Source organism: Pundamilia nyererei, unplaced genomic scaffold (assembly GCF_000239375.1).
Source record: "Pundamilia nyererei isolate P.nyererei 1_Seehausen unplaced genomic scaffold, PunNye1.0 scaffold00012, whole genome shotgun sequence".
Taxonomy (NCBI): domain Eukaryota; kingdom Metazoa; phylum Chordata; class Actinopteri; order Cichliformes; family Cichlidae; genus Pundamilia; species Pundamilia nyererei.
Genome location: NW_005187413.1, coordinates 6,512,754 through 6,526,720, shown reverse-complemented (window position 1 = coordinate 6,526,720; position 13,967 = coordinate 6,512,754). Strand labels below are relative to the sequence as shown.

The following is a 13,967-nucleotide window of genomic DNA, read 5'->3' as shown; positions in this document are numbered from 1 at the left end:
GATGCCTGTTTGCTCATTCTCTTTGTGGCACTCGCTCGTCCTATAGAAACATCTATGCTCATTTGTTTGCTCAGCCTTCTCCCAGAAGCCTGATGTTGTCGGTTGTTTTCAAGCTGCGGCCTGTCACGTTTCTCTGTGTTTTGTCAGGAGTACCTTGACGTGCTGGGACGCCCCATGGTTCTGGCAGGCAGCGAAGCCAAGCAGGTTCAGTGGACCAATGTGTATCAGGATGCTCTGGTGAGACGGCATGAGCTCATCAAATATACCTAATCCATTAAATACACAATAAGCTCATATAATTTCTAATAAATGTTTTGGGACTTTATCTTTGCACTCTGCAGGGTCTTGGCATGGTAGTAACTGGGACTTTGCCTGTTTTTAATCTCACCATGGACGGAAACTCACAGGTAACAAAACAGGATAATTATATTTGAGCTTAGGTGGATGAGATGGTTTTGCGAGTTACTTATTTTCTTCCTTTTGTCTTAGTGAACAAATACAGACTTTAACTCTAGTGTGTAATATCACTTATTATTTACAATTACTAATGTTTGTATGGCAAAAACAAATATTAGTGTGATCAGGATGCTTCTATACTTACTAATATATTACATGTGATTGAAGCAGTCTGTATAGAAAGGACACGTTTACATATGGGTGAGGTGACTTTCTGCTGCTAAAGTTTTCTAATTGGCTGCTGCTTCCAGCTTCATCAGGAAAAGCAAATAAGCACATCATTTAAAGTGTGACAACTAGTTTGAATAGAAACAATATATAAACAATTTATTTAAATGACTAAATGTACGGCTGCTGTTTTGTCTTTTTCACAAGAATCAGCTGATTTTAGGTGTCATGGGAGTCGACGTGCATCTTGATGAGATAAAGCGACTCACACCGCGGTACAATGTATGTGCATAAGTCACATTTTTCTTATTTATAAGCTGAGATGGACGAAGAAGACCAGCTCTTCACTGCTATTCCTTCTTTTTCTGTGGTTGTCACAGCTCGGGGCCAACGGATACATATTTGCCATCGATCCAAACGGATACCTGCTCCTTCATCCTAATCTCCAGCCAAAGGTGATTCAAATCTATTTCATTTGGTAAAATGCTTTATTTATTCTGTGGGGAGCTGCTTTAAGAAGAAGAAAGTTGGAGGATGGGGGAGTTTTGGGTTTGGGTTTTAAGCATCAGTGATGATGATGATGAATAATTAATAATATAAGGCTATGTGTTAATATCGCGTTCTCTCTCAACTCCTCTTAGCTTGTGAATCTGCCAGAACCTGTGACGCTGGACTTTCTGGACGCAGAGTTGGAGGACAGCAATAAAGAGGAGGTGAGGAACAAGTAGAGCTGTTTTGTTGATGCATGCTCAATCATCCAGGTAAGTAAATCCCCAAAAGTAATCCTGTTCATCTGGATGTAGCGTTTCTGTTGTTGAATTCTTTGTTGTTCAAACTTAGTAATTGTGTGAACAACATGTTTCCTCCTGAGGAGAATCTGCCCAGCAGGATAAATTGTCTGTGTAGGTCATTGAAAGTCGATGAGAACATATCTGTGGCCGATTTAAAGAAAAACTTTGCTCTGTGTTTCCATCGTGTAGATCCGCCGACAGATGATCGATGGAAGACCAGGTGAAATGCAGATCAAAACTCTGGTACTGTCGATTGACGAGGCAAGTCACTTCTCTTTCTGAATGTCTGCACGCATTTCCTCTTTAGTTTGGACTGCAGCAGTTATGAGGAGTTTAACACATGTCATGATGACTCATACTCATAAATTTACAGTGCTGTGTGGTGGGTCCATGAACAAACTGCTTACACAGTTTTTTTAAAATCACTTTATTTGAAAAAATAGACCTAGAACTGTAACCAACAACAGTGTTTTTATTTAGAGCAAAAATCCAGACTCTTTTTTATCCTTGCAAGCAACCAAAACTGTTTTTGGTCTATAAGTTCCTATTATAATGTTGATTATTTACGGCTGATTATCCAGTAGGAGGTTTTTGTACCAACCTGGGCTCTTGCTTCTCTTAAATGCCTGCTGATGTCTCAGTGCTGTTTCCTTTATGTTTATCTGTATGTGCATTTGATTTATTTATTTATTAGTTATGGGGGCTCTATCTGACAGTTGGGTATATTTCTGTGTTGTATGGGGCATGGGGATGTTTTATCTCTTTTTTTTGCCTTTTTGTTCTTTATGTAAACGCTGTATGTTAAAGATAAGCTGCTTAGCCTATACAATCACATCATATTACCATTCCTGCATGCTGAAATAAGCGGCTGAAGTCTTGCATTGTCTTTAATTCACAGGTTTTTAAAATAATAAAATAGTTTTAGGTTATATAAGGTCCAAATCTTATTTAATAAAAAATTAGGTATATTTGAGCAAATTTCATACTCTATCTGCAGAAACTGCTGACAGTCTGGTGATCTAAGTTAATCAAATTCTTAAAGGAGCTTGTTATGTGGACTTGGACTGTGTGTAGAAACATAAACGTGAACATTAATTTTACAATGTACAACCCAGGCAGGGCTGCAGTAGTCTGACGAATAACAAACACAGTTTTTGAAAGTTAAAAATGCTTAAACTTTGATCACTGTACTTTATTAGCTTTGCCTCTTATGTTTATTGAAATTCTTTACCTCTGCAGCGCTACATCGATGAGGTCTACAGGGGTTACACCTGGACTCCTATCAATGGAACAGACTACAGGTGAGCGGATAGAGAGTCATGAATCATGAATAAAAACCAACCAGCTGTGGCCCAGTGAGGCCTGCAGGCACAGATTGATTCACTCTAAGACCCACCATCTTTTTGTATCCCCCATTCATACTGGAATCCTGTCGGGATGCTGCCACCTGCAGTCTCGGTCTGGTATTACCATCCTACAATGAGTACTACATCAAGGCAGATCTGAGCGATGTGATGCTGCAGCTCCAGTGTGAGTACATGGAGGCAGGGTGTTCAGGTTTACATCCAAGGAAACCAGAAGCATTTCACACTCTCTCTTCTTTCGTGTTACAGATATGCAGTCTTTGCTGCCCAGCTCCTTTGAATCATCAGGGCACGTGTTTCTAGCTCCAAGGTGACTATCTTCATCTGTCATGATTTCATTCTTCAGTAAAAGGAAGGTGCTTATTTATGCTGCCGTGTCCGCAGGGAATACTGCAAGCGTCTGCAGCTTTCTGACAACAACACCCAGTTCTTGCAGAACTTTCTGTCTCTCATGCTTGACCTCTCCCCTGAATCTGATGAGTGTGAGTGCGTTAACAGAATGAAAATATCTCACTGCTGTAGACACACCGATAAGATATTCACCACATTTTTTAAAAATATTTTGCAGGTGACCATGGCCTGATCCACAACCTGATTTTTGATTCTAGGATCATCGGGCAGCTTGCTTCTCGTGTATGGAAGAACAAGGACCTCAATTCGTAAGTTTGGTTCTATTGTTGTTGTTGTTGTTTTTTGTGTAAACTACTATAGTGCAAAACTAGAGCTGAAGAAGTAACAAATGTTACAGGTATGGCTTCCTAGCTGTATTTGCATCCACAGACGGAGGAATAACACGAGTTTTTCCCAACATGTGAGTGATAAAAGTAATTACTTATTCAAGCTCCTACAACTTTCCACTTGAAAACTTTTGATGACTTGTGTTCACGTGTTTTTGTAGAGCTGCCGAGTTGTGGGATGAGGACCCTGAACCCTTCAATTCAAATTTCTACAGACGGAGCCTCGACAACAAAGGCTACATGTTCAGATCTACACTCAGATCCTGTGAGTAACTAAGCAGCCAGACTTCACTGACTCAAAGGAGACGCTGATGTAAACGTTACTAAAACAATAGTTTGTCTGGTGAGTCGGGGTAATCATGAGCTTGGCATCAGCTGATATTTCAAGCTTATATTTTGTTATGTTTCATACTATTTTAAATAATTAAAATAGTGAGCATTACACATGCTGGTAAGCACGTTTTGTTACATTTGAGCAGAGACAGGCTCCCGCAGTTCCCTAACTTTGTGCAAAGCTAATATAAGTTGCTTCTCTGCTTCAACTTTGATGTTTATTTCGAGCCGCCTGCCACTGAATTAGGTTTTAAAAAACATTTTTAAGGAAATCACTCAAATGGAAACTCTCTCAGGTGTCATTACTTGATTCCTTTACCTATACTTTGATCGTGTTTCATAGAACGTTTATGCAACATCTTAATCCCAAGATCTTGGCTCATTTCAGCCAATTGTCTTATTTTCATGTCCGTGTATTTCCACCAGCTTTGGATGACCCCATTGCAGCAGAAAATGGGACGAGTGAAATTGTGGTTAGTTCAGCTGTGGAGGTTAATTTAGCAGGAAAACTGCTCAGACCTGCAGGTAAGATTTTTATCGGGTCTGTTATACATATGAAATTGGGGTTTTTGGCTTGTTGTGATTCCTGTTCTCATCCCGTTCTCCTTTTACTCCTGTGGATGTCGTCCTGCAGTGGTTGGTGGGAAGCTGGACTTGGAAGCTTGGGTGGATAAGTTCAAAATCCTGGCCAGCAACATGTCAGACGGCCGGCAGGGGTCACACAAGGTACAGATTCTGAGTCTAAATCACCTGTTAAAAGCAAATTCACCTAAAGAAAAATCTCACATGGTCTCATTTTGTTAAGCAGTGTGGACCTCTGAGAAGTTGCGAGATGGATTGCGAGATGGACACAAATGTAAGCACTTTTCTTTATTTCACTCTCTCGCTGCACCGCAGCAGGACAGTGCCATCGGTTTAATGACCAATCTAAGGTCCCTCAGTGGTGATTAACTTGATGAAACTGTGATTAATAGACTGGCCTTTTATTTCACGTCATTCACAGTTTGTAGCCCAGAAGAAAACTGTTGTTGCTGCTTGTTTCTCTTTCAGACAACTCACAGAAAAAAGGAATTCTTATAAATGTGTCCAGCGTGATTAACATAATCCACACTGCTGCATGTAAATGGTTATGAGGGTGATTAAAGCTCATAAGAGCTCACTCATGAGTTGTTGTCATAAATGTAACCTTTTTTTTTTTTAAAGCTACAATGTTTTTTCTTCTTCTCTTTTTTCTCTATAAACTGTTGGGAATCAGCCTGTAACTTCAACTGCTGTCAGCTGAATGCTTGACAGTTCTTGTCACAGCCCCCAAGCCTTAAGGAGACCTTCACACATGATTTAAAATGCAAATTACTGCAATCACAAATGCTTCTACCATATTATTTAATACATTTCAATATTGTCCAGAATGTAATAACACATATTAACTAGTAAAGCGCTATATAAATACAGGCCATTTACCATATTACATCTTTTATTGATTTTTAACTGTCTGTTTTCGCTCTAGTAAGATCAAACTTTGTCTTTCTTCCTGTGTTCTGCTGCACCCACACTGTCTTCTGCAGGAACTCGGCTGCTATCTCATTGATGATGGTGGGTTCCTGGTTATGTCCAATCAGGCAGATCACTTCCAAAAGGTATGTCTATGTGCTGTAATGTGTCTACCCTTTATGATGCATGTCATCCATAGCAGGGGTATCAAACATAAGACTCGGCACACCAAAGACTCCGATGCAGCCCAGTGGAAAATGAGGATTTAGGTAGAAAATGTAAATTTGGGATTTTCGTGAGTTTTAGAGTAAGTTTTAAAGACCTCATACTGCAAGTGATGATAAAAAGTCTGGGCAATGAGCTACTGGGACTTTTCCTGTAACAAAAAAATCATTGCCAGGATTTTAAATTATGAAGGAAATCTATGTAAAACTAATTCCTGTGAAACAGGAAGCTCAGTGGTTTCCAGGGACTTCTTTCCACTTTAGTGAGGAGCAGCAGTGCATTTGTCACAGACACAGCATACACACCTGATCAAACTGCAGTCCTCTTGCTCTATAGATGTGATTTAAAAAGTCTCTGCTTGATTTGTGCAATAATCATCTATTTCTTTCAGTATATAAAAGAAACCTATAGTATGGTCGCAGGAAAATAACAATTTATATTTTAAAACACCTTTAGTATTTCTTGGAGCAGACGTTTTCTACTTGCATCACCAGTTTATCTCTTTCCCTACACCTACTCATTGGATCTTTTTATGCCTTGTATCACCAAATAAAGTAATCATCGTGTATAGTTTAGTATGTACGGAGAGGCCTAGGTGTAGTCTTTGTTGCTCTGGATATTCTATCCTGTAGCGGTTTCAGACTCAGACATATATGGATGAATTTGAGGGGTTCATCAATCAAAAAAAAAGAGGAACTTTGGCACTATGAAATATAAAGTGATTTGGGATTTTTTAAAAATCTGTGAATCATGCAAAGCTTCTATAATTTTGAGCTCAGTGTTGAGCCATTATTCTCACGTTTTTATTGCTCCCTGTAACTGTCTTATTGTCCTTCTTTTTAAAAAAAATCTCAGATTGGTCTTTTCTTTGGCGATGTGGACGCTCCCCTGATGTATGCCCTCTACAACAATTCGATCTTCACTCGACGGCAGTCTTTCCAGTACCAGTCTGCATGTGAGCCGGTCAGCAGCAGCCACACCGGCGCAGCACCGAGAGGTGTTTTTGTGGTAAGAGACAACATCAGGCCGTCAAACTCTGAATGATTAGACAGTCTGAGACGTTTGCCTTCATTTCTTAATTTTCTCTGTCTCTCCAGCCGTCCATTGCTGATGTTTTGAGCTTGGCATGGTGGACATCAACAATGGCATGGTGAGACTTTATTTGCAGCAAATCAGATGAAATCTACTTCACTTTATGTCTTTTTAAAACAGTCTTTGCTGTGTACATGAAAGTGATTTTATATTTTTTGTGTTCGACAGCTCCTGCACGGTTATTTTGAGCTGTTTATATATAGCTCTGAGTTTACTGTTATTGAACGATGTTTTCTTTCTTTAACGTCTTTTTCAGGTCTGTGTTTCAGCAGCTTCTTTATGGACTGGCCTATAACAGCTGGCTCTATCAAGGTGACATGCATGTGAACTGATGTATTCCTTATTGTTTTATGTGGTACACAGTAAGAAAGGAAACACACATTGGATGAATAGTAAACTTTCAGGAATTTTGCTGTATTCTTACTTTGTTATTTTCCCGTCATCATTAAGTAAGTGTTCGACTGCAACTAAATAATGTCATTATGTTATGAGCTGATTTTGAACATGCTCTTGTTTCTTTAGCTGATGTCCTCATCGAAGGCTTTGAGACTAAAGAAAGCAGCTGTGTGACCATCCAAAGCCAGTTCTACTTCACAAACACCACAAACTCCTACAATATGCTGCAGGACTGTGGAAACTGCTCCAGGTGAGTTTTCTACAGAATCAGCAAAATCCGCTTGCAGTGTTTATGAGCTCGCAGCCCTGTGCTGTCCATATGGAGCTGGCTAAATACTTGTTACTGTCTCCTACAGACTGTTCCATGCAAAGAGGATCGAAAACACAAACCTGCTTTTTGTGGTCGCCGAGAAACTGCTCTGCCAGTCGTGTGAGATTGAGACACTGACCCAGGTCAGAACAGAGTGTATCCTTTCTGCTGTCGAACACTTCTGACATTTTCATTTTTGTAGAGGTAGAAGATATGTTTTTATGTTTGCTGTTACCGCCATAACCAACAACCAACAGTTCAGGAGGAAAATCCGTGTGAAGTATTGAACAATACACGATATCGTAAAGGCCCGACTTCCTGCTTTGACTACAGTGCCTTAGTAAGTGCCTGTGCTGTTATTATTCAAAGGAATCATTTTGTGTCTTAGTCCTGAGCGTGTGATCGGAAACTCTGAGAAAAAAAAAATTGTAACGTCACACAAACCATAATTATCAAGAATAACCAATTAAACTACTATCCAGTGACAACTATTTGAAAAAATACAGAGACCTGCTACTAAGGAGGTATATTAGATAGTGATTAAAGTTGAAAATTCAGCAGTAAGCAAAACAATGTGTGGCTCTTCCATTCAGTTGCTTTTGCATAGTAAGTGAACTAATGTCCTAATATCCTATCCTAATGTCCTAAACTAAAGTCCTAATGCTCCCATAACCGTTGGCTAAAGCTAAAACAAATTATTTTGGTAAAACTGAATATTAGGGTTTGACACCCCCTGAAAAACATACTGTGGTGTTGTTCCATTGCATGGTCAGGATTAAGACACATTTTCTTTCTGTAAGACTCCAGGGTCATTAGTTGTGGAGAACAAAAGGATTCACTTTTTACTCTCTTTGCAGGAAAACACGTCAGAGTGTGGACGAGGTCATTCCCTGCAGTCCTCCATAGGAGTCCTCCTCTTCATTCAGCTCACTCTGCCTCTCTTTCATCTCTCACACATGCAAACGCTCTGGCATTTTTGATCTCTGTAGGTTAAGGCTCGGATCTACTGAAGAGTAGATCAAACAGCAACTGTAAAATTCTTCTTTTCTGAACTACAAACAGCTCACAGAGAACAGTGCTTGGAAAGAAACCCCTGGATCAGCTCATAGTGTCTTTTGCCTTATTGCTAATGCATTTCTTGGTGTTTCGGGGCTTGAGTGCAAAACATATGATTATAATGCGTTGCGTGTGCATGCTATTTAAACTGAGACAGCATCTTTACATTTTTATTTATTTATTGCATAAAGGCTTAGCCACGGCAAAAAGTCAGGGAGACGACCAAAGCCACCCAGCAGTAGAAGATTGTTGATCACGTTTGTTTGACTGTGTTTCACTGTCTAGAATCTAATGTGGCAGCAGAACAGTGTATCATATTATTACATTACTCCCTGAACTTCCTAGATGTGGTTAAACACAGTTACTTCATGATTTAGCTTTTTCACATAGGGCCACCTAGGTTTCTATAGCTTTTTTTTTTTTTGCTTAATAAATGCAATTATAATTTATAAAGTGCATCTGTATTTACTTGGGTTATCTTTGAGAAAGGACTCAGGAAAGGAGGAAAATACTTTTTCACAGCACTGTACAGTTTATGCTAGCTCGTAGCCTTCGTCCTCCCGGCCTTTGCAAGTGTAGAGCTGTGTATATATATATATATATATATATATTATATATATATAGCTGTATATAAAACCCATGGGATACCTTTGAGATGCATGGTATATTTTGAATTCTAGTAAAGTACAAGAAACCTAACACTGTATTTACAGGTAGTGTAAAATACGTAATTATTACTTTCTACCACTGAACGTACGAGGCTGTACGCACCATCACCTTTTATTCTGAGGAGCTCTGAGTGGCTTAACAGACGAGTAACAGTTAAATAAGGACAGTACCAAGAGTTTTTAGAGCTTTCAGTACTTAACGTTACTGATCAGCTGAATATATTAAAATGTATATGACTTTTCAACCATACAGTGTCACAGTGTTGTTAACGGTTCAGATAAAGGGCAAACTAACATATTTAATGGCGTATAGATGGAGATCAATCACTGCCTTGAAAATTTTAATGAAAAAGCTGAATCTGCTGCTGGGTGACTTGAAGACTCCCACCTGTAGGCTGCTCAGATGTTATTTGTGGCACCCATGCTGTTGTTGGCTTGAAATGAATCCCTTGCACCTGTTTGTATTTGCTCGTTCGGTCCCAGCAGATGTCTTTGCACATACAGATCAGGAGGCGCTGCACTTACAACTGTTTTTCACACGACGGTAGATCTGGGCCTTCAACCCACATTCACTTCAGTGTCTTTTGATCCAGTTCTGATCTTTGCCGAGCCAGTTTTAGTACTAAAAATTGGGTCATGCATGACAGGACCCCAAAAGACTTCTCTGTCAAGTATCCTTGCCCTCTAATGTCATTAGATTTAGGCACACGTCTGACAGGATTTAGATAAAAATATCATTTTTTCCCATAAGATATTTTTTTTCAAAACTAAATGAGAACAGAGATGTGAAAAGCCAGCGTGACACATCAACAAAGAAGCATCTGTGTGGTTTGCTTGTTTGACTGAATCGTTAAAGCTGAGGTTTGCTTTTTTTCTCCGAACGCCTCCACAGATGCTCGGTATGATCTTGAAGTGCTTCCAGTCAAGTAAGATGTCGTCAGATGATGTGAAATGAAACAACACAAACTAAATTGTCAAACAGTAACTGACTTTGTGAGCTATTAGTGCATCCTTTGTGGACTCCAATATTTAAGTGCTGTGATCATCGGATACTTGCAGTGTAACGTGCAGTGTTAACAGCGTAGTCTATTAGCACAAGCCTCGCAGAAGTCAGCATATTGCCAACATGTTTTTAAACATACACGTCAGTTAGTTGATTGATGGGAAGTCCTTTGTCCCTTTTTCTTGTATTGCCAATGTTTGTCAAGTCTGAATTTATGCACTTATGTATGCTTCTGTATGGGGAATGTAGCTTCTGAAAAACTTTCAGTGTTATGAATATGTTCTTCTGCGCTTTCTGACCTTCTGTCGAGATACCCCTGACGTGTCGCTGATCACTGAATGACTTACTGCAGCAGAACATTTCGGTGTTATCATGCACTAAGATTTTTGACAACAATAGCAAGAAATGTAGCAGTTTTGTAATTTTGACAGGTGTTTATTACACTAAAGATGTTTGGAATCATTTCTTGCATTAGATTAGATAAAAAAAGAGAAATTTCCTACTTCAGTTTAAATCTAATATCTATCAACATATTTGTTGTTCTTAAGTCGACTCTCAGTGTGTGCGCACAGGAGATTTCAAGTTTGTTTTGCTGCATAGTTGGCTTTCAAATTAGTTTTGATGTCAAAATCTGTACTCTTGTTACACTCAGATCAAAGGTAACTTCATAGAAAAGCACCCCCCACCCTCTCTCCTCCCTTCAGCAGATGAATGAGGAAGCAACTTTCAGCTGTCAAACACTGCACAGTCACACTCTGCTTAGTGAAGCTCTAACATCCCCCGGGTAGCACCAGTAGAAAGAACATATTTTGATTTCTTTTGAAGAAAGTGAAAGACAGGAGCCTAAAACTGGTGCTACGTGTGATTCATGAGCGCTCGCTGCATGCATGATTAAATGAAGAAATCCGTTTTTCCGCAGTGATTCATTCTTGTACGTCTTTTTCTGTAATCATTTGATCTGGTTGCAGAGTTAAGGGGTATTTTTTAAAAATGTGTTGTTTTTTTTTTAAATAATATTTGTAAAAATGCATTTTCTCTCTTCGTCTGCCTGGTGTTCCACCCCGCAGTGCCTTGTTGCACTCGTCATTTTAGATGTCAGGAACATTCGCATCATAGATGCGGAAATTCACCGTGCAGGCCATGTGAAAGACGCACTTGAATTTCAAGGGTTGCCGTGGTTCAGCTTTGAGAGGACTTTCTGGTCAGGGAATGTGAAAAAAACAAAAATATGCTCCCATAGAACTTTTAAAGGAAAATATTTTTAAAGGAGCGCAGTCGTGAAAGTGCACAACAGAAGAGTCGGCCTCCTTTCCTGCCTTCTCATGGACACGTTTGTCAAATCTACACCAACAAACTGGGCCGCCCTTCTCGCCTGTGTCATCTGATCTCCATACTGTGGTCCAGCCGGGCACAGACACTGTCCATTTACATGGATTTCTACTGTGTCCCATCTGCACCACACTATATTCTATATTTGATGCCTGTTGGAAACTTTTCAGTTGTGACTGACTGAAATGAGTGAATGTTAATGTACAGTATACCTACTGTTGTGCATCTCTGCTGTACCCAAGCATGGTGGGGACCTGGAGAAGCAGATTCAAGCTCAACATTGGTTGAAAACCTCAAAAAAAATTAAATAAAAAAAATGCTGCTTTCAAAAGAAGACCCAAAACAGGAAACAGCTGTTCCTCTGAGACCTGCAGTATTTCCTTTAGGTCATTTTGCGTCTTTGAAACAACACTGTTGTACTTTGAGGAAAGAACTTTTGTGGAACTCTTTGTACCCTACAGTACAATATATTCCTGCTGTTGAGGTCAGTGTTGTAGTTTCGTTTTAAATTTACTGGTATTTATTTGCATGATATTTTGAATTTGTACATAGTCTGATGGATATTTTACATTCCTGTCTGCATCTGGATCTTCAGCTCTGTCGGGGACAGTGGTGCGATTGTGCCCCAATGTGGATATTTTGGGTAAAGTGGAGGTCGCTGAGCTCTTTGCTGCCTGTAAAGGAACGAAGCTGAAAGTTTGACTTCAGTGAAGCCTACAGTGACTTAGCGTTTGTAGTTTAAGCCTTTTGCAGGAAGTTAAAGCACAGAGCAGTTAAGATTTATGAGCAGCATACTGCCTGGTTGAACTTTATTTGTTTATTCAGCAAAAACTGATGTAAAAACACTGGAAGTGACTCGTGCATTTAACGGCTGCATAACAAATAAGGCAGTGGCATGTGTGGGGATGCCCCTTTATTATTAGGCTTTGTTTATGAAATATGTTTAAGTGTTATTTGTTTATTTCAATGTAAATTTATTTGTTCATTCGTTTGTTTATTTGAGCATCGTGAATGATATTTGCGTTGATGAGAAAGGAAGTGAATATGTTTGGAGGTTGCGCGGGCACAAGGTGCAGTTTACAAGACGACGAGCGAAATAGGACAAAGTTATCGTTATATCCCGTACGTCTGTGTCCTTTAATTTGTCAAACAAGAAGAATGTCCATGTTTTTTGCTGTAACTTTGCTTTTCATTTTGCCGACGTTGTTGTTTACTTGGGACAGTTTTCTCTCTTTGTGCCAGTCTCCTGCGCCACCTCATTTTTGTACAGACAACGTGAAGCAGTCAGCAGAAGACGAAGGCTTAACTTTGTAAAGATTTTGTCAGCCACATTACAAAATGGATATTTAAATGTTTATATCTTTGGTGATTAAATGCTATTGATATTTTTCACTTCAGCTCTGATTGGTACTTTTTCTTCGCTCATTTGTTATTTTCGTTGGGTGACCCTCACACTTCAGCACACTATTATAACGCAAAGATTTACACACTGCAGCTCTTTATAATCCCTTATCAAGGAGATGTGCAAAAAGTTACAAAATGTTACTAAAATGAACAAAGTGATTTGTAAATTATTTAAATCTTGGTGCAAAAACAACATATTAACAGCTGAAATTGGCAAGCATGATTTTGATTGTAACAAGTTAAAAACATGGGACAGGGAAGTCCCATCTCATACATTTCATTTTATAATACCTGCACCACCTAATAGAGATGTATTACATATGACAGGGTATCAATGGGCCTTTCATTGATGTGTAAGTTACCCATGTTACAGTATGCGCCCTAATGCCCCTACCTCATCTTTTTAGAGACATGTCGCTGGTATCAAATTTCAAAATGACAGATATAATTAGAAATAGAAAAAAGTGGAACAAACAAAGCAAAATACACCCGCTTGCATAGGTTTAAAAGGTCCTCACCAGGTTGTACAATAATTAAATTACACCTCAGATAAATAATAAATAAATAATGACACAATGTCACTGATTATTTAAACAAAGCTAATCAAAAATGATTAAGCAGCGTGTAAAAATCAAAGTTGAACCCAGTTCAGTAGCAGAAACCTGAAGTCACGATTTTCTTCATGACTTTTTAATCAGTCTCTCACATCATTGTGCAGGACTTTTGCCCCATTCCTCTTTCCACTCCTCTATGTTTAAGTACACTGAGGTTCATTTCTGCACAGCTCACTGTAGAGTGATGGACTTGGGCTTATAAGCCTTTCTGGACTGATAGACAGCAACAGCTGCTCCTTTAAGATCACTGCTTTTCTCCTATTGTGTTAACACAACAGCTGGTCTAGATGGTTATTTTCTTTTTATTACAATTGCTGCTGCTTACCCTCTTGATTCTTACAGAAGCAGCAAGACTTTAAATTTGTATTTTGGCTTAGATTTGTTAATATTCACATAGTATAATATGTTGTGTGTTATTCATCCAAGGTTGTATTTAAATCATTTTAGACTCTAGTAAGCAACAGATGATTTTTTTTTATGACATCCAAAAAACAACAACAAAAAACAACCTTGAATTGAAATTGGTGTAC

At 39.0% G+C, this 13,967-nt stretch overlaps 1 protein-coding gene across 2 annotated transcripts in view; it reads left to right on the top strand.

Moving 5' to 3' along the window:
* Positions 1-12,811, top strand: part of LOC102210772 (voltage-dependent calcium channel subunit alpha-2/delta-2-like) — a 43,093-nt gene extending 30,282 nt beyond the window's left edge. The window contains exons 15-38 of one of the 2 annotated variants that reach the window (XM_013908556.1): positions 148-237; positions 342-407; positions 838-906; positions 1,005-1,079; positions 1,266-1,337; positions 1,605-1,676; positions 2,655-2,716; positions 2,869-2,945; positions 3,029-3,089; positions 3,164-3,261; positions 3,348-3,438; positions 3,528-3,590; positions 3,678-3,781; positions 4,276-4,374; positions 4,484-4,575; positions 4,658-4,705; positions 5,415-5,486; positions 6,421-6,573; positions 6,663-6,715; positions 6,914-6,969; positions 7,180-7,303; positions 7,410-7,519; positions 7,621-7,703; positions 8,221-12,811. In XM_013908556.1, the coding sequence (XP_013764010.1) occupies positions 148-237; positions 342-407; positions 838-906; positions 1,005-1,079; positions 1,266-1,337; positions 1,605-1,676; positions 2,655-2,716; positions 2,869-2,945; positions 3,029-3,089; positions 3,164-3,261; positions 3,348-3,438; positions 3,528-3,590; positions 3,678-3,781; positions 4,276-4,374; positions 4,484-4,575; positions 4,658-4,705; positions 5,415-5,486; positions 6,421-6,573; positions 6,663-6,715; positions 6,914-6,969; positions 7,180-7,303; positions 7,410-7,519; positions 7,621-7,703; positions 8,221-8,343 (2,013 nt within the window). In that variant the 3' untranslated portion in view covers positions 8,344-12,811. Of the gene's footprint in view, positions 1-147; positions 238-341; positions 408-831; positions 907-1,004; positions 1,080-1,265; positions 1,338-1,604; positions 1,677-2,654; positions 2,717-2,868; positions 2,946-3,028; positions 3,090-3,163; positions 3,262-3,347; positions 3,439-3,527; positions 3,591-3,677; positions 3,782-4,275; positions 4,375-4,483; positions 4,576-4,657; positions 4,706-5,414; positions 5,487-6,420; positions 6,574-6,662; positions 6,716-6,913; positions 6,970-7,179; positions 7,304-7,409; positions 7,520-7,620; positions 7,704-8,220 lie in introns of both variants that reach the window. The other variant, XM_005724707.1, reaches the window with a different exon arrangement.
* The last annotated feature ends 1,156 nt before the right edge of the window (positions 12,812-13,967 follow it).